Source organism: Pelophylax lessonae (genome assembly GCF_965119305.1).
Source record: "Pelophylax lessonae genome assembly, chromosome: 1".
In the NCBI taxonomy this organism is placed as follows: Eukaryota; Metazoa; Chordata; class Amphibia; order Anura; family Ranidae; genus Pelophylax; species Pelophylax lessonae.
The window spans coordinates 849,807,858-849,832,329 of record NC_138768.1 but is presented as its reverse complement, the minus strand read 5'-3'; the positions used below and the strand labels follow the sequence as shown (position 1 = coordinate 849,832,329).

Below are 24,472 nucleotides of genomic sequence, written 5' to 3'. Positions count from 1 at the left end.
AGAAACATTAATTTCTGTTATCTAGGACTCTTTATAAGCTTGACTGACCTCCAGATTCCCAAATACTTTGTTGTAGAACAAGGAGACAAACTGTCTCTCTTTTTCACAAGACATTCCAAGGATCTGAAGAACAACAATTTGTACCAGAAGCATCAGAACAGAGATCAGGGGTCTAATAAATTCCCAATTTTGCCATAAAGAGTACCTGTCACCTGCCCAAAGCCATCACAATGGGGCTTACTGGCACAGTTATTGTGTAGTCTCAATGGCCACAGTCTGGCCCCCCCTAAAGTCTGCAAGACAGTAAACTGGTCCTTGGTTTAAAAAGTTTGGAGACCCTTTGTAACAGACCCCCAATACTTTGACCAAGTATTTCCATCTTAGGTCTCCCGAATCCCACGTGATGCAGTGACTATGGCCCCAAATTCCCCCTCAAACATGAGCCTAAGCTCGATGAAGGGTAAAACCAAGACTCTTTATTCAACAACTCACTTCCAATATATATAGTCTTAGGTGCTTGATTACATTATATGCAAATGTATTCTATACAGAACATAATTAACATACCTGGCCATCTGGACAGAAACAATATGTAAATGACACTGCAGGCTCAGACAGGATTAGCATTATCATAATTGACAACAAGCCCAAAACATAACCGAATACGCATTCCTAGAAGTGTGAACACACACCACCTCTAAACAGATGAAAGCAGAAGACATAGGCTCGCAGACTGCCCATCTCCATTTTCAACACACCTTATTATAAGTGTCAATACACATCCCACCAGTAGAGTCTAATAACGTTAGCATCTGTTTAGTCTCTCATTGTGCGAAGTCCTTTGTTGTAATTGGCAGCTTAGGCCCAGAGTCTGTGTCTCTTGGGGTGACATGGACTTGAATTCAAAGTAACAGTACTCCAAGGGTCCCTCAGCATACATCCCCACACAGAGCCGTGCTCCCCTACAAGCCAGGGCCTGTAGTCCGTGGGCAGGAGGCTGGCCTCCACACTCCTCCAGTAGCCCGTGGAGAACGTCCCAGCAAATGGTCGTTCGTCACACCCCTCTAGGGGGTTTTTATAGAGTTTTTGGCTTCCTCTGTGGTTAAACTAAATGAACCTGTGTCTATCTTTTGCAACCGATGTATGTAACTATGTAACTATGTATGTACTATTTAAATCTTGAAGCATTTCCACATGGGTTTAGATTCACTTTAATATTCTTTTTTTCATAAGACTTTTATTACAAAAAAAAAAAAAAAATGTCTATTGGTATATTCTTTGAGTTTGCCATTTCCCCGAAACATTGGTTTGTGATATATTTTCACAGGTCAGGGCCTAGTGCAGATTATTTTTTTGGTATAATTTATCTGGTTGGATGTTTGTACTTACATGCCACCTGAAGTCTGAGGGGGGCGGAGGTCTTGCTTGTCTCCCCACTCCATGCTTTGCAATAATACGACCCGGAATCTGAGCTGAGGACTCCCCCAAAGTGTAGAACATCCTCTTGTTCTTCTATTAACAAAGCATTATTTTTGAACCAGCTAAAGGTGTCATTTTCCATGTCTGATGAGCTTTTCAAGACGCAGGTGAGGGTAACATTTTCCCCTTCTCGTACATCCGCAGATGGGGACACCATAATTCTTGCCGCTGTTCAGACAAAAATAAATACAGGTCTTACCTTGTTTACACTTCAAGATCAAATGAAACATCTGAAATATTTTATATATGCAATAGTAACCTATACATTAATGTCTTACCATTTTATATTTCATTTGCAAAGATCATGTAATTGTGAATATATATAAAGAAAGGGAGGCATGATACATATAATACACTATAAGTAAAAATCCATCCATATACATATTTATGTACATTAGTAGTAATTCTAGGCAGAAAACAAGTTAAACATTTTATTACTTGTATTCGCAACCTCCAAAGTTAATCGAACACTTAGGGGTATATTTATAAAGCGTTAGTTGGACAAATGTCATACACATTAATGCAGACTGGATACATTTTCCCCCATGTTTTTTTAATGTTATTTATTTCATTCAGCGCCATCTAATGGCCAAAATGCAGTATTTTTTCTCAAGGCATTTCAGAAAACGATATTTCATTTTGACCACTAGATGGAGCTGATGATCACAGGAATTATTCTATTACAGAAAATACAGGGGGCAGTTAGTCCATCCTGCACATACAGTATGAGTGTGACATTTGTTGAACAAATGTTTTATAAATAGATCCCAAATTATTACCATACAAGTTATCTGTATTGCCAGCTGAAGGCATGAATACGGCAGAGGCAAAGAAAAAAGAGGGGGTTGGGACTTTATATGAGGCAACACAAAGGCATGTGCCTCCATCCCTATTATCGCACGATAAAAAACATATTGAAGTTTGGGACTTTATATGAGATGTGTGGCCCTATGTGACTGATAATTGTGCAACCATAATGAACAAAACAGATCATGGTAAATCACATTTTATTATACTCGTATCCAAGGTGATGGATGATAGTACTGGCAAAACATGTGAAGAACAGCATTGAAGGGTATGGATATTACATGGATGTACAACAATGGCAAAGCAATGGTAACATCAGTACATGCATGTTGTTAAACAACATGAATGTCAACAATAAATACAAGTAAAATAACAATACAGTAAAATGCATAATGAAACAAAATTGATGATATAAAATTTGCTTCATGAAAGGCTCGACGCGTTTCGTGTAAAAACACTCATCAGGAGCAGATGTAGTTCGTATATCTAGAGAAAATGATGTATATGAATACATGTATATATGAAAGAACATGTGTATGGCTGTGAAACAGCTCAATATACCCAGCCCTTATATTGAAACTCACAAGTTTGTTCCAAGTGGAGTTGCAGGATGTGTAGAGATGTGCCGACGGAGGGTATGCCTGACACGGGAGCTGAGGGGGCAAAGCCTGCACACGTAGGTGACTGTAGTGTTGGATCTATGGATGCTATGAATCCTCATGTGGGGACCACCAAAATCTCCAATTGACCACAATGGGTTTCTAGAATGATAATATCATGGTATCATAATGAAATATTAAAGATATAAAAAGCTTAGCACGTATGCAAGTAAGGAGAGGTGGTGAATTGTCCATGCCAGAGGACCAAGCCGCCAAGGCCAACAGCCATGGAGTGAATAGAAAAGTAATAGATGAAGAGTAGTTGGAGTGTAGAAGAGTGTATGAACCGTGAAGCAGACTAAGAAAGGGAGAAAGGAGTACCAAGAGTGCAAGGGTAGATGAAAGGCAAAAATGATTGGTGATAGACCAGTGAGATGTGTGGTTCAAAAAAGTATAGCTGGTAACCGAGACCAATGATTAATAAGAAGGGTCATATGAAATGAATATCCCAATTAAAATGATGAAATTGTGCAAGTAGGTAAGGGTGTCAGTCCATCTAGGACTGGATAGGAGACAAGGTGAAAGTGTGTAGGAAGGAAGAAATGAAAAGTACCTCCATGAAGACATGAGCAGGGTATGCTCCCAACGTCACACTGCTACAACCACAACGAGGGATCAGCAAACGGCTATGTGAGCCGGAAGCAGAGATCCATATGTGGGAAGGCTGATGGAAAACACGTGTCAATGTGCCGACGCCAATCATGACGTCAGGACCTGCACGGATGTGTGTGACGCCGATGCGCTGCGGCCGCAAACCCCGCCCCCCACTCCCGCCCCAAAGAGCGGAGGGTGGAGGGAGGGGAAGGCGGGTGGAGCGCATCGCAGCTCCCGGAAACAAGACAGAGCCCAGGTGAATACGGCAGAGTGACAACGCTGCTGCTAACTATGAGGCAGTAGCTTAGCATTGTCAGCCTGTAGCAGGAATTGTTGTTAATGGCAGGATGTCCTGGTAAAAAACAGTGTCACAGATTCACAAAAACCGATTTGCTGAAAAAAATTGTACGCAGTGAGGTTTGATGCCAAATATACTTCAAAAATTGATTTTGAACACTTTTACGCTTTAACCTTCCCTCCACTTACCGTTAGCCTATATGTATCAAGCTAACAATTATTATTATTACTTTTATACTTCAACCTGAATCATAAAACCTAAATTTAATCTTAACTCTTAAAGTGTTCCTAAACCCAGGAGCCTGCAGTCGCTATATCTGGTCCCCCACAGTACACAGATCATGGAAATGCTATTATTTTAGTAAATATAAACTGCTACACTTTTACCCATCAGCAGTATATAGCAGTTTCATGACGTCTATCAGTGTCTGGTTAAAGCTTGTAGGAGGAGTTTTCATTCTACTCTGACTGTCCTATGAGGCTGCAGGACCCCTGACCCTCTGTCTGGACAGTGCTGGTTGGCCCTGTGCTGATCACATGCCCCCTCCCAAGAAAAAAAAAAAAAAAAAAGAAAAACCTCTCTAGCTATACACACCCAACTGAGCATGTGCAGAGTGACTACAAAGGTTCTGTTCTATAATGAGATGAAATTGGGACAGTGGAAGAAGGAGAGGGTCAGGGAAGACAGCTGTTTTACGCAATGCGTTCGACTAACCCCTTAGGGTCCACAGTAAGTTTAACAAGCAAGCTTTACTGCATATACAGATTTATTTTACTGTTGTGGGTTTAGTAACACTTTAAGGGTGTATATATGAAAGAATAAAAATAAATTCCAGAGCTATTCATCCTGTGCATTTGTTCTGTCTGAATGCAGGCAAAATCCAATGTCATTACGTTATTTTATTTCTGTAGGTTAAATGTTAGTTGTTTATGAAGAATTTATAAAGCTTACATTCATAGTAAATACACATTAATTTTCTATGACCATCATCACCATCAAGCGGCCAAAATTCACACATATTCACTATTTTTAGGAATGAAAAACATTTGTCCTGGAGAGAAAATCGGGGTAACATTCGATTTTCACAAACAGCTAAGGGAATTTTTTTTTTATAGATATACCCTTAAACCTAACCTCTAGCCTTCAACTCTAACACCAACTTCAACCCACCTCCTTGGTCTTGGCCATGGTGGAGAGATTGGAATCTGATTGTTTGATTGCTTCTGTGGGCAGGTGTCTTTTATACAGGTAGCAAGCTGAGATTAGGAGCACTCCTTTTAACCACTTGCCGACCGCCTCCTGTACATTTACTGTGACACGCAGCCGCTTACAGGCAAAGGGACGTAGTACTACGTCGCTTGCCAAAGACCTGTAGGGGAAGAGTGCGCGCCACCAGTGGCGCGCCCCCCCGCCCCCACTCGTTCGCTGCCTAGCCAGCATATGCGACTGGTGGCTCCGATGTCCGCGGCCACTCGCAATCTCCCTAAGGAGTGGGAGAAAGACAGACAGCTGATGTAAACACAGCCGTCTGTCATTCTCCCTGAAGTAATGACAGAGGCTATGCGATCCTGCTATGTAGGATCATATGTCTCTGTGATTACTTCACTAGCCACGCCCCCTAACAGTTAGAATCACACCCCTAGGGACACACTTAACCCCTTGATCACCAATATAAAGTTAACCCCTTCCCTGCCAGTGTCATTTTTACAGTAACAGTGCATATTTTTTAGCACTGATTACTGAAGTAATGTCACTGGTACCCTCAAAAGTGTCAAAAATGTCAGTCTGGGGTCCGATCTGTACGCCGCAATGTCGAAGTCCCGCAAAAAAAATCTCAGATCGCCGCCATTACTAGTTAAAAATAAAAACAATAAAAATGACATAAATCTTTCCCGTAGTTAGTAAACGCAATAACTTTTTGCGCAAACCAATCAAAATACGCTTAGAGCGATTTTTTTTACCACAAATATGTAGCAGAAAACAAATTGGCCTAAAATGTTAAAAAATGTTGATTTTTACATTTTTTTGAGAATTTATTTATAAAAAAAACGTGAAAAATATTGTTATTTTTTCAAAATTGTCTCCCTCTTTATTTGTTTATAGCGCAAAAAGTAAAAATCGCACAGGTGATCAAATACCACCAAAAGAAAGCTCCGTTTGTGGGAAAAAAGGACGTCAATTTCATTTGGGTACAGTGTCGCACAACCACGCAATTGTCTGTTAAAGTCACGCAGTGCCAAATCCCAAAATAGGGCCTGGTCTTTGAGCAGCCAAATCCTCCGGGGCTTAAGTGGTTAAGAGAGTGCTCCTAATCTCAGCTTGTTACCTGTATAGAAGACACCTGGGTGCCAGAAATTTTGCTGATTGATAGGGAATCAAAATACTTATTTCACTCATTAAAATGCAAATCAATTTATAACTTTTGTGAAATGTGTTGTTCTGTATATTTTTGTTGTTATTCTGTCTCTCACTGGTAAAATAAACCTACCAAATAAAAAAAAATATATATAATAAAAATATATATAAAATTACAGAATGATCATTTCTTTGTCAGTGGGCAAACGTACAAAATCAGCAGGGGATCAAATACTGATCTCTGCTGAGCAGGCGGATGACAGGTCCGTCTCCACTCACTGTGCAGAGAGTCCCTACTCTCCTCTATTGGGAGATCAGATGAAAATGGACCGCCTGCCTGTTTTCATTCGATCCTATCCAATCCGCCAGACGGATGGAAAATAGGGTTACCATCCGTCTGGATTTCACAGATCGGATAGCAACGGGTGTCACCGCTGATACCCGCTGCTCCATAGAAGTGAATGGATTTTCCGATCAGGTCCGCCTGAAAAACTGACCTGAACGGAAAGGCCATGTAAAAGGGGCCTAACTTTTTGACCCCCAACACCAACTTCAACCCATCCCTTTATACACTGTATATCCATACATATAGGTATATATACCGGTATTCTCTCTCTCTTTCTATATATATATATCAAGTAAAAACAATTCAAATAATAATTCTATTTTTGAGGGCATGATGGAGTATGAAACACTAGAGCTCTAAAACTTTCTGAATCAAAATTCAAAAAGTATTTCGGATGATATATTCAACAGCTAAAGGTTTTATAAAACTTTATTAATTTTAAAGTTGGATGTTTTTCATTATAATGATTTCATTATGTAAGGACTCAGAAAAGAATACAGAGTTTTCCATTGCTACCAATAGTGTTGAAGCTTACTTGGTGCGGTGAATTGTAATGTAGCAGATGTTGAGCCGTATGTGTTGTTTGCTATGCAGGTAAAGGTACCCTCATCCTCCAAGACTACATCTCGGATTTCCAATTGTAAGGAGTTGGTAGAAGACTTTATTTTGAATCTCTCATTGGAAGGATCATCCAAGCTGGAAGCTACCAGTGTCTCTTTTCTGTATAGGAATAACAGTGATGGAGGATCACTGTCCACTGTGCACAGAATAATGGCTGTCAGAGGGTCGGGGCTTGACACAAGAGATGTTACCGAGAGGTGTTTGGGGGGATCTGTGAGGAAAAAAGCAGACTTCATTAATTCTATAATAGAAAATGTTCATTCCATAGGATATTTGGTGCTCTTCATACAATAAGTAAGAGTTCATCTAAAGCCCTTGGCAAGGATATGCCCACAAGTTTAAATCCTCAACCAACTTTGGGTAAAAGAAGGAACCATACCCATGGGTATGGCTAGGCTCCCAACCAGATGCAGTTTGTTCCCAACAGGGGTGTCCGGATGGACTGATGGCATATCCGATATCACCAGTGGGTTGTGGATCTACCTACACACAACGTTATTATGGTTTTACCTTTATTGCTTTTGTAATATCTGCATTAACAAATGTTGAGTCGCATTTATATGTACCTATCCGTATAAGAACAGAAAATGAGAGAGCTGGAGCATTGTGGGTAAAAGGCATCAGTGTGATCCAGGGGGAAGGCGGCAGAGAGCCGGAGCACTGTGTGTATAAGGCAGCAGTGTGATCCAAGGGGAAGGGGGCAGAGAGCCTGGAGCATTATGTTAAGGCAGCAGTGTGAATCAGGGGGAGAGGGGAAAAGAGCCAGAGCATTGTGTGTATAAGGCAGCAGTGTGATCCAGCGGGAAGGGGGCAGAGAGCCAGAGCATTGTGTTTATAAAGCAGCAGTGTGATCCAGGGGGAAGGGGGCAGAGAGCCGGAGCATTATGTTAAGGCAGCAGTATGAATCAGGGGGAGAGGGGAAAAGAGCCAGAGCATGGTGTGTATAAGGCAGCAGTGTGATCCAGCAGGAGGGGGGCAGAGAGCCAGAGCATTGTGTGTATAAGGCAGCAGTGTTATCCAGTGGGAGAGGGGGCAATGAGCTGGAGATTTGTGTGTATAAGGCAGCAGTTTGATACAGGGGGAGAGGGAAGAGAGCTGGAGCATTGTGTATAAGGCAGCATTGTTATCCAAGGGGAGGGAGCAAAGAGCCAGACCATTGTGTGTATAAGGCAGTGGTGTGATCCAGTGGAAGAGGGGGCAAAGAGCTTGAGATTTGTGTGTATAAGGCAGCAGTTTGATACAGGGGGGAGACGGCAGAGAGTCAGAGCATTGTGTGTATAAGGCAGCGGTGTGATCCAGTGGAAGAGGGGGCAAAGAGCTTGAGATTTGTGTGTATAATGCAGCAGTTTGATACAGGGGGGAGACGGCAGAGAGCTGGAGCATTGTGTATAAGGCAGCAGTGTGATCCAGGGGGAAGGGGCAAAGAGCCAGAGCATTGTGTGTCTAAGACAGCAGTGTGATCCAGGGGAAGGGGCAGAGAGCCAGAGCGTTGTGTGTATAAAGCAGCAGTGTGATCCAGTGGAAGAGGGGGCAATGAGCTGGAGATTTGTGTGTATAAGGCAGCAGTTTGATACGGGGGGAGAGGGCAGAGAGCTGGAGCATTGTGTGTATAAGGCAGCAGTGTGATCCAGGGGGAGGGGGCAAAGAGCCGGAGCATTGTGTGTATAAGGCAACAGTGTGATCCAGGTGGAGGTGGCAGAGAGCCAGAGCATAGTGTGTATAAGGCAGCAGTGTTGTCCAGGAGGAGGGGTCAGAGCGGGAGCATTGTGTGTATATGGCATGTAAAATTCATGTTAGTGGTCCGCGGGATTCAAAATTGTGAGTTTAGTAGTCTGTGATGTCCGAAAGGTTGTTGACTACTACTCTAGGCTGCATAAGTGATTAACAAAGCTCTTCCCATTCATGGGTAAAACGCTCCTCCTTCGCAATAGTAAGATAAAGAATTGCTAAAAAGTCAGCATATACTTTAGCAAGACACTACTCCAGCTCGCCACAGACTCCAAATTACTTTATTAGACCTCAGCTCCACTCCTATACGCAATACTTCCAAACTTGGGACTTCATCGGTAGGTTCAACTGGTCCAATGCTCATGATCAATTTGTTTTACACAAGCTTACAGCTTCTTTGTGTTTTTTCCTGCAGGGCTTCAGATCTCAGAATAGCCCAGTGTGTCATTTCCTGGACTTGTATCGAGAATGGAGAGAGATGAAAACTTACATAAAACGCGTAGAGTCACTGGTGGTGACATGCTGCTGCCCTGAGTATTGTGGACTCTGCAATAATAGAATCCAGCATCCTTGGCTGAGACTCTGTCAAAGGTGAGGGTGTTCCCTTTCAGGTCCTCCTTCAACCACTTGTCATTCTTGAACCAGGTGTAAACGCTCCCCTTCTCCAAGCCTCTTGTGGCCACACAAGTCAGTCTGACTTCTTTCCCCTCTTCTTCTTCCGCAGATGGCAAAACCACCACTCTTACCACTGTGGAGGAAGGCACACATTTTAAATTGGACCTGTCAAACTTTCAACCATCATCAAAATAAATGAATACATTTTAAAAAAGTTGCAAAGACACTCAACCTGTGAAACTGCATGGATATTCATTCTGTACGTACAAAAAAGTGGCAGCCACCCCAACCTATAACTGGCCTTTGCAGTATGGTGCACGTGGAAGGGCAACGCGCATCACAAACAAGCAAAAGATTTCCCAGCACACTTACCAGCAAGCTTGCAAAACAACCAACATTGCCCTAACAGAGGCTGTCTGGTGAGTGTACTGGGAAATCTTTTGTTTGTGATATTTGTTCTAAGGATCGACGGATTATCGGCAAAACCGATATATCGGCGGCCAATATGCACTTTCCCCGATATATAGGAATCGGCCCCTGAGGTTACCGATATTTCGGGAAAGTGCTTGTAGCGGAGTGATGCCTGCAGCTAGAGGCATCACCCCGGCACCGGCGTCCATAGCCGATGGTCGGCTGTCTTGTAATAACAACCGATGCGCTGAGAAGCTGCTCAGCTGTCATTACAAGGAGCGGGAGGGGACGCCCCCCCTTCCGCCACTTTCCGCGGCTCGCCCGGGTCTTCCAAGCGACCAGCCTGCACGGCCGCCGAAGAGAAGACCCGATCAAAGCTGACATCACTTCTGGGTACTGGCGCCAAATTAAAAAAAAATGACAGCATTCAAAACAGCCAAACTTGGCGTTTTGAATGCTTTTAAGTGCAGAGGAGGGTTTGGGGTCTTTTGGACCCCCAGATCCCTCCACAAGAGTACCTGTCAAAATTTAATGTACGAAAATATCGGCCAATATCGGCCGATACCGATATACCAAAATATCGGTATTGGTATCAGCAATAAAAAAACTATATCGGTCCATCACTAATTTGTTCTCTATAAATGAGGCGCAATTGAATATTGCAAGGCTGTCAAATGTTATTCATTCATAAATAATAGAGTTCTTTCATTCAAAGAGAATAAAGAAAATAGTGAATTTCATATGAAATAAATAATTATTTACTGTAATCTTCCGCTCCATCTAGTGGCTATCATGCGGTATTTTCCTGATTTACTTAATTTATCAATGAATAGCATTTAACCTCGAGAGAAAATAGAATAAAAACAATAAATTGTGCCCCTATTGGCACAGAATGAATGTATGTGCACTTTTGCAGGATGGATAGCAGTGAAGATACCAGTGAGGAGGTATCACATCATTACATCACCTCCTTGCTGCCTGTCAAACACCTCTAAAAAGCGATCCAAATGGGGATTTCTTTTCACAGGCATAGCAGTTTAGACACAAGTCTAAACCTAGATTGACAGGTAGGACGGATACCTTCATTGATTGGATTAGGGTGCCCTCACTACCTGTGTAGATATAATATAAGTGCTGGAGTATGTTCATGAAACTCGTTACAACTGAAGAAGTAGCTAGGATAAGCTACAAAATGTCTTCAACATTACAGAACAAAGTCCAGCTGAATGTGACTTAAGCTGGCTTTATACTATTACAATTTAGTTTAATTGTTTTCATTGTAAGAATGTTCATTTTCATTGATAGTATTGTCTAATCTCCATACCTCAGTGATAAGAAAATTTGAAGGAGCAGGATGGAAATTTTTTCTCAAACAAATTTTGAACTGTGTGTGTGGTTTTTGTTTGGGAAATTACATGTATTCTAAAATCGAATCCTAAAAGCAAACAAAAAATTTAAGTACTTTCTAACAACATTTATACATTTATCGAACTTCCACAGAATTTTTGTACAAATGTTCAATCGAAAATCTACTAGTGTTTAGCCACCCTAACTTCTACCAGCTTTAAAATATCTACAAAACATTGAAAACCACCATCTGAATGCTAAATGGAAGAAAAATTTGTATACAGTAAGACAGGGTGACCAGACATCCCCGGTTTCCAGAGTGTCCCCGGAGCAAGTCTGTCCCTAGTTTTGTCCCCGGCAGGCAGGAGCGGCGCTAGGTGCAGGGCTGATCCTGAGCGGGTGCTGAGGCAGAGGGGGTGGACACCAAAGACAGTGGCATACGAAGCGGGAGGGGGGGCAGTCCTCCCCTGGTGCCAAACACTAGGGGGGGCAAAGCCGGCATCGCCCGCTGTGACAGCTTTAATTTGAATCGCTGGGCGCCCCCCGTCACACAAAGTCCCGCCTCCTAATTTGGAGCCGATCCAGGAAGCGGGACTTGTGTGACAGCGGGTCCCCGGTGATACAAAATAAAGCTCTAACAGTGGGTGATGCCGGCCTGTGTGATGATCCGGCCGGCTCTCCTCTTACTCTACCCTCTCTGATGCCCTGCAGTGGTGAGGCTGCATTAGATGGGCACTGGTGAGGCTGCAATGGATGGGCACTGGTGAGGCTGCATTGCTGGGCACTGGTGAGGCTGCATTGCTGGGCACTGGTGAGGCTGCATTGCTGGGCACTGGTCAGGCTGCATAGATAGGCACTGGTCAGGATGCATAGAGGGGCACTGATCAGGCTGCATTGATGGGCGCTGGTGAGTATGTATTGATGGACACTGGTGAGGCTGCATTGGATGGGCACTGCTGAGGGTGCATTGGATGGGCACTGGGGAGGCTGCATAGATGGGCACTGGTGAGGCTGCATAGATGGGCACTGGTCAGGCTGCATAGATGGACACTGGTCAGGCTGCATAGATGGGTATTGGTCAGGCTGCATAAAATAGGCACTGGTCTGGTTGCATAGATGGGCACTGGTCAGGCTGCATTGATGGGCACTGGTCAGGCTGCATAGATAGGAACTGGTCAGGCTGCATGGATAGGCACTGGTTAGGCTGCATAGATAGGCACTGGTGAGGCCTAGATAGATGAGCACTGGTGAGGCTGCATTGCTGGGCACTGGTCAGGCTGCATTGATGGGCACTGGTGATGCTGCATAGATGGGCACAGCTGAGCCCTGCGTTCTTTATATAGAAAGCTCCTGAGCGCTACTTATACCTGCATTCTTTATGTAGTGCGCTCCCTAGCCCGGCATTCTTTATGTAGCACACTCCTGAGCCCTGTATTCTTTACGTAGCGAGCTCCTGAGCGCTCCTTAGCCCTGAAATCTTTATGTAGTGCACTCCTGAGCCCTGCTTTCTTTATGTAGCATGCTCCTGAGCCCTACATTCTTTATTCAGCATGCTCCTGAGTGCTCTTTCCCTGCATTCTGCGCTCTTTAGCCCTGCATTCTTTATGTAACGCTCTCCTGAACTCTGCACTCTGTAAGTAGCGGACTCCTGAACTCTGCACTGTTTTTCCTCTATCTTCATAATTGGTAGTCATATCTCAAAAAATTCTATGAATTATCTTTTTTTCTGTATCTCACAAAAGTAAGTACACCCCTCACATTGTTTTAAATATTTTATTATATCTTTTCATGTGACAACACTGTAGAAATTACACTTTGCTACAATGTAAAGTAGTGAGTGTACAGCTTGTATAACAGTGTAAATTTGCTGTCCCCTCAAAATCATTCAACACACGGCCATTAATGTCTACACTGCTGGCAACAAAAGTGAGTACACCCCTAAGTGAAAATGTCCAAATTGGGCCCAATTAGCCATTTTCCCTCACCGGTGTATGTGACTCATGAGTGTTACAAGGTCTCAGGTGTGAATGGGAAGCAGGTGTGTTAAATTTGGTGTTATCGCTCTCACTCTCTCGTACTGGTCACTGGAAGTTCAACATGGCACATCATGGCAAAGAACTCTCTGAGAATCTGAAAAAAAATAATTGTTGCTTTACATAAAGATGGCCTAGGCTATAAGAAGATTGCCAAGACCCTGAAACTGAGCTGCAGCACGGTGGCCAAGACCATACAGCGGTTTAACAGGACAGGTTCCACTCAGAACAGGCCTCGCCATGGTCGACCAAAAAAGTCGAGTGCACGTGCTCAGCGTCATATCCAGAGGTTGTCTTTGGGAAATAGACTTATGAGTGCTACCAGCATTGCTGCAGAGGTTGAAGGGGTGGGGGTTTAGCCTGTCAGTGCTCAGACCATACGCCGCACATTGCATCAAATCGGTCTGCATAGCTGTTGTCCAAGAAGGAAGCCTCTTCTAAAGATGATACACAAGAAAGCCCGCAAACAGTTTGCTGAAAACAAGCAGACTAAGGACATGGATTACTGGAACCATGTCCTGTGGTCTGATGAGACCAAGATAAACTTATTTCAGATGGTGTTGAATGTGTGTGGCGGTAACCAGGTGAGGAGTCCAAAGACAAGTGTGTCTTGCCTACAGTCAAGCATGGTGGTGGGAGTGTGATGGTCTGGGGCTGCATTAGTTCTGCCGGCACTGGGGAGCTACAGTTCATTGAGGGAACCATGAATGCCAACATGTAGTGTGACATACTGAAGCACAGCATGATCCCCTCCCTTTGGAGACTGGGCCATGGGGCAGTATTACAACATGATAACGACCCCAAACACCTCCAAGATGACCACTGCCTTGCTAAAGAAGCTGAGGGTAAAGGTGATGGACTGGCCAAGCATGTCTCCAGACCTAAACCCTATTGAGGATCTGTGGGGCATCCTCAAACGGAAGGTGGAGGAGCGCAAGATCTCTAACATCCACCAACTCCGTAATGTCATCATGGAGGAGTGGAAGAGGACTCCAGTGGCTCCCTCAAATTGTAAAGCGCTGCGCAAACTGTTGGCGCTATATAAATCCTGTATAATAATAATAATAATAATAACCTGTGAAGCTCTGGTGAACTCCATGCTCAGGAGGGTTAAGGCAGTGCTGGAAAATAATGGTGGCCACACAAAATATTGACACTTTGGGCCACATTTGGCCTTTTTCACTTAGGGGTGTACTCACTTTTGTTGCCAGTGGTTTAGATATTAATGGCTGTGTGTTGAGTTATTTTGAGGGGACAGAAAATTTACACTGTTATACAAGCTGTACACTCACTACTTTACATTGTAGCAAAGTGTCATTTCTTCAGTGTTGTCACATGAAAAGATAGAATAAAATATTTACAAAAATGTGAGGGGCGTACTGACTTTTGTGAGATACTGTATCATAAAATCATTCCATAAACACATACCACATACACTGCATATGTAATATAAGGAAAATATGCTTATAAAATAGTTTGTCATTTGCCTATAAAAAAAAAAAGAAAATATATATATATATATATATATATATATATATATAAAAATATATATATACTGTATGTATATATATATATATATATATATATATATATATATTTATATATATATCCCAGGATTTTATTTTAAATATCTGGTCACCTAACAGTAAGAAGACATTACTATTAGAGGTGGGTGTCAAACCTCAGTTCTACAGAGGCCATAGTCTCTCCGACTGTAATTGCTTCTGTTATCAGGCATTGTAATATGCGTTATTATACAAATGCAACCAGACTGTCCATCAATGACACTTCATACATTTAATTTAATAAATTAGGGCGGGTCAGCATTAAACTGGTCGCTATTGTTCTATGATTTTCAAAACACCGGCACGGGTCAGGGTTACATTCTGGTACTGAAAATGACATGGCGATAAATTAACCTCCCAGCAGGGGAACCATAATTCTTTTATTCAAACACCTAAATGTTTTACTGTACTGCCTAGCCAATTTCTGCTTAAGGCAATTTTAAACATTTTCACATACAGCATTATTTTTTTTTTGCTAGAAAACGACTTAGAACCCCCAGGATTATATACAGTATATAATAAAAGCAGAAACCCTGGAGAACGAAAGGACATTTTTTATGTCGCACAAAATATTAGCGCAGCTGTTTATTAAATTTTCAGGAAAAAAAAATATACTTGCATTTCAATGCACCCAAAATACCCAGTTTTTGGTAAAAATAAAAAATAAAATTATAATTAAAATGTATTATATAAAATAAAAAATGTAATACCCATTTTTTGGTAAAAAAAAAATGTAAAAGATTAAAGTACAACTAAAGGCAAAACTTTTTTTTTAGTTTTGGATAGACTGGGGATGGATTAGAACCCCAGTCAGTTTTCATTGCTGTCTTTGTCCCCATTAGGGAGATTAATCCTTACTATTTGTCCTGTTTACCATTATCATTGATAGTGAAAGTAAAAGAAAATCCCAAATTTTGGGTTGTCCTCAGAAAAATAATAGAGAGGAAATTTTTCAATGGGGACACTATTTCTGGTGACCTGGGGGTCTTCCTTAACCACTTTACCACCGGAGAATTTTGCTGTCTTACGTCTGGGCCACTTTTTGCGATTCGGCACTGTGCGACTTTAACTGACAATTGCACGGTCGTGCGACGCTGTACCCAAACGAAATTTACGTCCTTTGTTTCCCACAAACAGAGTTTTCTTTTGGTGGTATTTGATCACCTGTGCGATTTTTACTTTTTGCGCTATAAACAAAAAAAGAGCGTAAATTTTGAAAAAATAACAACATTTTTCACATTTTTTTATATGAAATTCCCCCCCAAAAAATGTAAAAATCTAAATTTTTTTAAATTTTTGTCCAATTTGTTTTCTGCTACATATTTTTGGTAAAAAAAATCGCAATAAGTGTATTTTGATTGGTTTGCGCAAAAGTTACAATGACTGCGACATTGTGGCGGACAGATCGGACCCCTGACTGACATTTTTGACACTTTTGGGGGTACCAGTGACATTACTACAGTAATCAGTGCTATAAATATGCACTGTTACTGTAAAAATGACACTGGCAGGGAAGGGGTTAATTTTATTGGAGAGTGAGGGGTTAATGTATGCCTGGCGCTTACTGACGTGTGTGAGGAGAGGTGACTGAGTGACACAGGGACAGATCGCAGGTTCAGCTATGCTGAACCCTGCAATCTGACCCTGTCTGTCACTTAGGAGATCCGCCCGCTTTGTTTACACAAGTGGGCGGATCTCCACACTCGATTCCCCGAGCTGCTCCTCCCCTGGCCCGACTCCCGCTGTGACTGAACACAATGGGAGCGAGCCTCCGGCGGTGCGCCGCCCACAAGGAGAGGAGTCCAGCGACGTAGTACGTTAGATATATTAAGGAAGGAGCGAGGATAGTGGTACCATCATTGACCAAATATAGCCAGTGGTTTCTGGGGACACTGAAGATGCAGGCACCTGCGGCTTCCTTAGCAACCAGTGACCGCACAAGGAAGTCCTGTTCCTTTTAAGCAAAGGGGTAAAGATAGATAGCAGTGACTTTACTTCCCAAATGTGGCCAGTGGCAATATTTGGGCGGTTCTTAGAAACCAGTGACTGTGGTAGGCTGTCATATATAGAACCGATAGAAAGTACTTTGACGCAGTGGTGGGCTTGAGCACGATATGGCCATATGGTGGGACTAAACCCCCATTTTTATTTATGGATTGTCTCCATATTTGATAGTCATTTCTTTTGCATGGTTGCGCTATTCTTTTTTAATATATCTAACGACAGACAGCAAAATTATAACCAATAGGGAGCTGTCATTTGGCTAACATCACGTGAGCGAGTTGTTGGGTGGTGGGAATTGTGATTGATGATAGATTTACAACGAGGGGCTTTTTTGAAATTCTATTTTTATAATAAAGGATTTGACAAATATTTGGGTGTCTCTTTTTCTAGGTTACAACTCTTTTTTTGTGAATGAGTAGAGGTGCCATGTACTCCATACTGATTCACATAGAAAGAGGGGGCCATATCTGGGGGCCCCCTTATTGTTAAAGGAGGCTTTCAGATTCTGATAAGCCCCTTGCCGGTAGGCCCTAACAACCATTGGGAGAGGCCATTGTCCTCATCAGTATGGGGACAAAGTGTTTTGCCAGAGTGCCCCCCCCCCCCCTTTTCTGCTTGGATTAAGGGTCTGGTATGAATTTTTAGGGAAACCTCACACCTTTTTTTTCTTTTGCATGAGGTACCCCCTAAAATCCACACTAGATGCAAATGTTCTGGTATATACCATATTTTCTGGCGTATAAGACGACCCCCCTACTTTTCAAGTTAAAACATAGGTGTTGGGCTATACTCACCGTATATATGACTACTCCCCTTCCGAAGCAATGCAAGGCAACACCATATACCATATACGCCGAGCATAAAAATCTCAAAGGTAATTAAGTAATGGTAATCAATGAAAGCACTGGCTGTCTGTGCCCTATTCATCTGCAAGGTACTGTAAATGTATTCTCTTATAAATCTCCGAGGTATTGTAAGTAAGTATTACCGGTAAATGTATAATCTCTCAAGGCGCTGGCTGTGCGGGAATCTTGTACTGGTATACTGTACCATAGCTTTGACTATGTAGTATGCCGCGCTGAGCCAATCACAGTAAGCGAAGTATTCTTTTATTGAATGCAAAGCCTGCTCGGATTGGCGGAGTCAGAGACAGTAACCTAATCCCGCCTCTCTTACTCTGCCAATCCGAGCAGGCTTTGCATTCAATAATAGAATACATCGCTCACCGTGATTGGCTCAGCGCGGTATACTACATAGTCGAAGCTACAGCACGTATACCGGTACAGGATTCCTGCACAGCCAGCGCCTTGGGAAGATATAAATCTACCGGTAATACTTTTTCTTACAAGACCTTGGAGAGTTATAAGACAATACATTTACGGTACCTTGTTGATGAATAGGGCACAGACAGCCAGGGCTTTCATAGATTACACTTTCCGAATTACCTTTGGGATTTTTATACTCGGCGTATAAGACGACCCCCCCATTTTTGGGGGATTTATTTGAGGTTCAAAAGTCATCTTATATGCCGGAAAATACGGTATTTTTGGGGGGACCTAAAACATTTTTATTTATTCTTGCTGTAGGATGTGCAAAAAAAAAAAAAAAGGATTCCAGCAAATGACTTTTAATGCTGTCATTATCAGTCTTTTTATTACATAGAAAACAACACACAAACCCCTCCAAAAGTCCCCCATAATACACAGAAGACTCTTGAAGGGGGTGTCTGTGTGCTGTTTGCCAAAGAAGCTGGCAATGACAGCTAACAAAGTCATTTACCGGCATTCGTAAAACCTTTTTTCCTTTGTAAAAGTCAGTGTCAAAAGTTATTGCTCCTGGCTGAATGGATTTTTGCTTGCCTTTAAGCCCAGAAAAAGTGCATTTTTAATTTTGATTTTGCTCCCATTAATTTCAAAGGGGTTCAGGTTCAGCATCATCCAAACTTCTTTGAATTTCTTAGAAACCCTTCCGAACCAAACCCAGGGCAGTACAGCCTCCCCCCCTCCCCCTCCCCCTTGCACTATATTTGTTATATCTTTCAGCAAGATCCATCATAAAATGTTGGATATCAAAGAGTTCACAAAACTGTAAAAAAAGAACCGACAGCACAGAAAAAGGAAAAGAAAGAAAGAAAGAGGGGAAGGAAGGAAGAAAGCAAAGAAGGGAGGAAGGAAAAGAAAAGAGGGGAAGGAAGGAAGGAAGGAAGGAAGGAAGGAAGGAAGGAAGGAAGGAAGGAAGGAAGGAAGGAAGGAAGGAAGGAAGGAAGGAAGGAAGGAAGGAAGGAAGGAAGGAAGGAAGGAAAAGAAAAGAGGGGAGGGAAGAAAGGAAGTTAAAGAAAGAGGGGAAGAAAGGAAGGAAAAGAAAGAGGGGAAGAAAGGAAGAAAGGAAACGAGGAAGGAAGGAAGGAAATGAGGACGGGAGAAAGGAAGGAAGAAAGGGAGGAAGGAAGGAAGGAAGGAAGGAAGGGAGGAAGGAAGGGAGGAAGGGAGGAAGGAAGGAAGGAAGGAAGGAAGGAAGGAAGGAAGGAAGGAAGGAAGGAAGGAAGGAAGGAAGGAAGGAAGGAAGGAAGGAAGGAAGGAAGGAAGGAAGGAAGGAAGGAAGGGAGGAAGGGAGGAAGGAAGGAAGGAAAAAAGGGAAGGAAGGAAGGAAGGAAGGAAGGAAGGAAGGAAGGAAGGAAGGAAGGAAGGAAGGAAGGAAGGAAGGAAGGAAGGAAAAAAGGCAAGAAAGGAAGGAAGAAAGAATCGAAGGGAGCAAGAAAGGAAGGAACTTAAAGAAAGAGGGGAAGAAACTAAGAAGGAAGGAAGGAAGGAAGGAAGGAAGGAAGGAAGGAAGGAAGAGAGGGGGAGGAAGGAAGGAAGGAAGGAAGGAAGAGAGGGGAAGGAAGGAAGGAAGGAAGGAAGGAAGGAAGGAAGGAAGGAAAAGAAAAGAGGGGAGGGAAGAAAGGAAGTTAAAGAAAGAGGGGAAGAAAGGAAGGAAAAGAAAGAGGGGAAGAAAGGAAGAAAGGAAACGAGGAAGGAAGGAAGGAAATGAGGACGGGAGAAAGGAAGGAAGAAAGGGAGGAAGGAAGGAAGGAAGGAAGGGAGGAAGGAAGGGAGGAAGGGAGGAAAGAAGGAAGGAAGGAAGGAAGGAAGGAAGGAAGGGAGGAAGGAAGGAAGGAAAAAAGGGAAGGAAGGAAGGAAGGAAGGAAGGAAGGAAGGAAGGAAGGAAGGAAAAAAGGCAAGAAAGGAAGGAAGAAAGAATGGAAGGGAGCAAGAAAGGAAGGAACTTAAAGAAAGAGGGGAAGAAACTAAGAAGGAAGGAAGGAAGGAAGGAAGGAAGAGAGGGGGAGGAAGGAAGGAAGGAAGGAAGGAAGGAAGAGAGGGGAAGGAAGGAAGGAAGGAAGGAAGGAAGGAAGGAAGGAAGGAAGGAAGGAAGGAAGGAAGGAAGGAAGGAAGGAAGGAAGGAAGGAAGGAAGGAAGAGAGGGGAAGGATCGAAGGGAGGAAGGAAGAAAGAGAGGGGAAGGATGGAAGGAAGGAAGGAAGGAATGAAGGAAGGAAGGAAGAGAGGGGAAGGATGGAAGGAAGGAAGGAAGGAAGGAAGGAAGGAAGGAAGGAAGGAAGGAAGGAAGGAAGGAAGGAAGGAAGGAAGGAAGGAAGGAAGGAAGGAATTGCATTCTCTGTCGGTGTATGTGCATCTAATCATATTGCGTCATGCAGTTTTACGCCTACATGTGTTTCTTACTTTGGGAAATATAGATAATAACACATTATTTTAGTACTAACTTTCTACAATGAGTCTGACACTTGCAGTTGCGCTGTCAAGAGAATTATTGGCAAGACACGTGTATGTCCCTTCATCGGATACAATCACATCCCGGATCTCTAGGCTCAGAGAATTCTTCTTGTAGGCCACTTGGATCCTTTCTGTTGGAGCCCAGTGGATAGGAGAACTGGCGATGAGGGTCCCGTCTTTATAAAACATCATTTCTGAGGAAGGATTGCTGTCTACGGTACAGTGAACCATGGCCAGGTTCCCCTTCTGGGTCTCCAGGAAGGAGGTGAGGACTGGAGTTCTTGGAGGATCTATAAGAGAGATGAGGGTGTGAAAGTGACACTGAATGTGTGCAGGAAGCTTCCAGTACAGCACACAGGGTGCAGGTGAGCTGCTCCAATAAAAAGTGGATGCAAAAAGCCTCCAGTGCTTCTGATTGGAAGCAAGAAATGCTATTTTTTGCTCTACATTATTAAAAAGTTTAAAGTCTGGTTTACGTTTGGTCTACAGTCAATCTTTTAATGCAATTTATATTTATTACAGTCCATATGGTCAGACGACTTACATTTTACATTCAGTGTAACTGGTGGAGAGGAGTCACTTCCTTTGTCGTTTTGCACCTTGCAGTAGTAGTCACCAGAGTCAGTGCTTGCAACTTCATTGAACAGCAGGGTCCGGACGGAACCTTCCTTGATTAAGATGTTGTTTTTATACCAACTGTATTGGATCTCATCAGGTCTGTCCCCAGGAACAGTACATGTCAGTGTCACAGGAGTCCCTTCATTGACATCTGGGGATGGGATCACATCCACCCTTGCAGCTGTAAAATCAGAAGTAAAAAGGGCTCATGAAGAAAATTTACTGGAAATAACTTCACCAAGTATTAATGAAAAAAATAAATAAATAAAAAAAAATAACTCTTTCTACAGGAGAAAAAAAAAAAAAAAAAACCCCAAAAAAACACAGACCCCCACTTTATGAGTTCTCTGCACATTTTTTAGGAACTGGAGAAGAACGATGGCATTTACCCATTCCTTGGAAAACACATAAGACACACAATCACATTGGGCACAAAAATATCATAAATAAAATTTAAAAACCTTCTTTTTTTTCTTTAAATTATATTTCAAGTGTGTATTTATTCAAGCATCCCTAAATGTGTGTAAATGCCATGTATATGCTTGCAAATGATCTCTATGAAGCAGAACTAACTGTATCTAAGCACCACAAACTGAAAATGCTATTTAATTCATTTTTAATATTCAAAGAAAACACATCCATCCAATTTTCACTATTATAAATTGTTAAGAAATCACTTTAAAAAAACACGCCCCCAGCATTTCTGGTCATGGCCAGCTTGAGGTTGAGCAGATGATTCATGCAGCATTTACTTCCCCATCTGCCCTAAGCTCAGGCATGCAGACAGGAGGGTGTGTTTAGCTGAGAAAGCCCCTCCTCCAGATGAAAGAAAAAAATATCCATGAAGACTCCTAGGATGTATGACATCATTTTGTGCTAGGGCTTGGGCTAGGCTAAGTTTAAAACAAGTAAATATAATATATCTTTCTAGCTTTTTACAAAGGCTAGCAGCAAAGGAATTAAACTGAATTAAAGCGGTTGTAAACCCTAAAACATAAAAAAAAAAAAAAAAAAAACCTGCAAGACAAAGGCATAATGAGCTAGTATGCATCGCATACTAGCCCATTATGTGTAACTTACCTTAGAACGAAGCCCCGACACGGACCCCCAGACATCGCTGCGGGCGCTGCCATGATCCCTCGCCGTCTCTTCCGTGTTCGGCGGCTCCGGCGCGGTGATTGGCCAGAAGAGACGGCTCCGGCGCGATGATTGGCCGGAGCCGCGATGACGTCACGCGCGCGGGAGTGATTTTTCCGGCAAGCTCCCGGCAAGTTAATTGAAGGTCCCCCCGGACCTTCAGAGCGCATGCGCCGCTCGCGCGAGCGGCTGCATGCACTGTAAATATCTCCTAAACCGTGCCGGTTTAGGAGATATTATTTGTACCTGCAGGTAAGCCTTATTATAGGCTTACCTGTAGGTAAAAGTGTCAAAAAGCGGGATACTACCGCTTTAAGTTTGATTGTTTAGTTCCACTTTAATTAGGGATTAGTGGATTGTTCTTAGCATCACTGTTTTTGATGTTGACATTCTTATTTCCACCCATTAAGCTTCAAGCTATATAAAAAAAAAGTAAATAGCTTTTTTTTTTTTCTTTTTTTAGGGAGGGTATTTTAGTGTATATAGGGCCATTTAGGTGTGGCTTTTATTTATTTATTTTTTTACATTTTTTTTAGGCCTTTTTTTTACTGTGATAAAAAATAAAATAAAAAATAATGTGCCTTTAATAAGTTAATAAGGGGCCTTTTTTTTTTTTGGCACAGAACAGGTTCAAGATATTTTTTAAAAAGTTTCTATAACCCTAAGGAGACATTTAAGGCTGCATTCACATGTCAGCGTTTGGATCGCGGGCAGAACCGCTGCGGTTCCGCCCGCGATCCGGAGATTATTGCAAATCGCGGGACGCCTGTGCGTTGCCCGTTGATTTGCAATAGCCCCCAAACGCTGAGCGATGTTGCCGCGATTTCCGCCTGCCGAAACGCGGTAACATCACGCAAAAAAAATCGCGGGACGCATTACGCCCAAAAAAGTACAAGAGCTTCTTTGGAGCGCATTGCGTCCCGCGATTTTTTTTGTGCAGTGTTACCGCGATTCGGCAGGCGGAAATCGCGGCAACATCGCTCAGCGTTTGGGGGGCTATTGCAAATCAACGGGCAACGCACAGGCGTCCTGCGATTTGCAATAATCTCCGGATCGCGGGCGGAACCGCGGAGGTTCTGCCCGCGATCCAAACGCTGACATGTGAATGCAGCCTAAAGCCCATAGCACACTTAAAACACTAAAAAAAAACTACCACAATTTCACTTTCCTTGTATGTTTAAATTATTTTACTAAAACAGCAACATTTTAGAGCCCATTCACATTAGCGTGACTTGTCAGGCGACTTGTCAACCTGACAAGTCGCGCTCGGTCGCGGTCCATTTATTAGCACAGGACCCGTTCTAATAGGAGCAACTTAGACTTAGAAAAAGGATCCTGTACTACTTTGGGGCGACCTGGAAGTGACTTGCATAGACTTCCATTATGTGAGGTCTCTGCAAGTCGCGCCGAAGTCGCGGTGCACAGCGGTGCACGCGACTTCACAGGTCACCCCCCAAAGTCGTGTCGCGCTAGTCTGAATGGGCTCTTACTAACATCTTAATTTTCAGGTAAATGAAAACTCCCAATTCCATTCTCTCTACCCTTAATGAGTAATTATAGACAAAACACCTAATTCAAAATGTTCACTATAATAAAAAAAAAAACTTTTATGCACTAAAATATAGATATCATGACATTCTAATTGTCTGTTTACACATATTGTGCGGATCCTGAGGAAGCTATTGTAGCGAAACGCGTCGATCCATGAGCGTTTTTATGTGATATACATCAGACATACATCGTTTTATGGATATGACTGTTGAATAAAATATATATGTATACATAATGCATTTGCAATTGTCAATAAAAAAAATATATTTCTTTTTATTTCTCCTCTCATTTTGGGTTCTATTTTGTGAAATAAAGGCACAATTAAATCCCCATTTCCATGGTTGGGTAGAATTCACCTACCAACCTGGAAACATATACTTTCCTACATTCATTCTCTATACCCTTAATGTGTAATTATAGACAAAACACCTAATTCAAAATGTTCACTATAATAAAAAAAAAAACTTTTATGCACTTTTTTTTTATAGAAAAAATATGTAATAAAACAAAAAAAAAAATGCTTTTTCTCCAT

At 42.5% G+C, this 24,472-nt stretch overlaps 1 protein-coding gene across 2 annotated transcripts in view; it reads right to left on the bottom strand.

Annotated features, from left to right (window-relative positions):
* The window catches only part of SIGLEC1 (sialic acid binding Ig like lectin 1), a 121,046-nt gene that overhangs the window by 50,199 nt on the left and 46,375 nt on the right, over nucleotides 1-24,472 (bottom strand). For both annotated transcript variants that reach the window (XM_082243800.1, XM_082243801.1), the window contains 5 exons: nucleotides 21,179-21,433; nucleotides 20,625-20,924; nucleotides 9,378-9,635; nucleotides 7,074-7,370; nucleotides 1,390-1,647 (listed from right to left, as the gene is read on the bottom strand). In XM_082243800.1, the coding sequence (XP_082099926.1) occupies nucleotides 1,390-1,647; nucleotides 7,074-7,370; nucleotides 9,378-9,635; nucleotides 20,625-20,924; nucleotides 21,179-21,433 (1,368 nt within the window). The remainder of the gene's footprint in view (nucleotides 1-1,389; nucleotides 1,648-7,073; nucleotides 7,371-9,377; nucleotides 9,636-20,624; nucleotides 20,925-21,178; nucleotides 21,434-24,472) is intronic.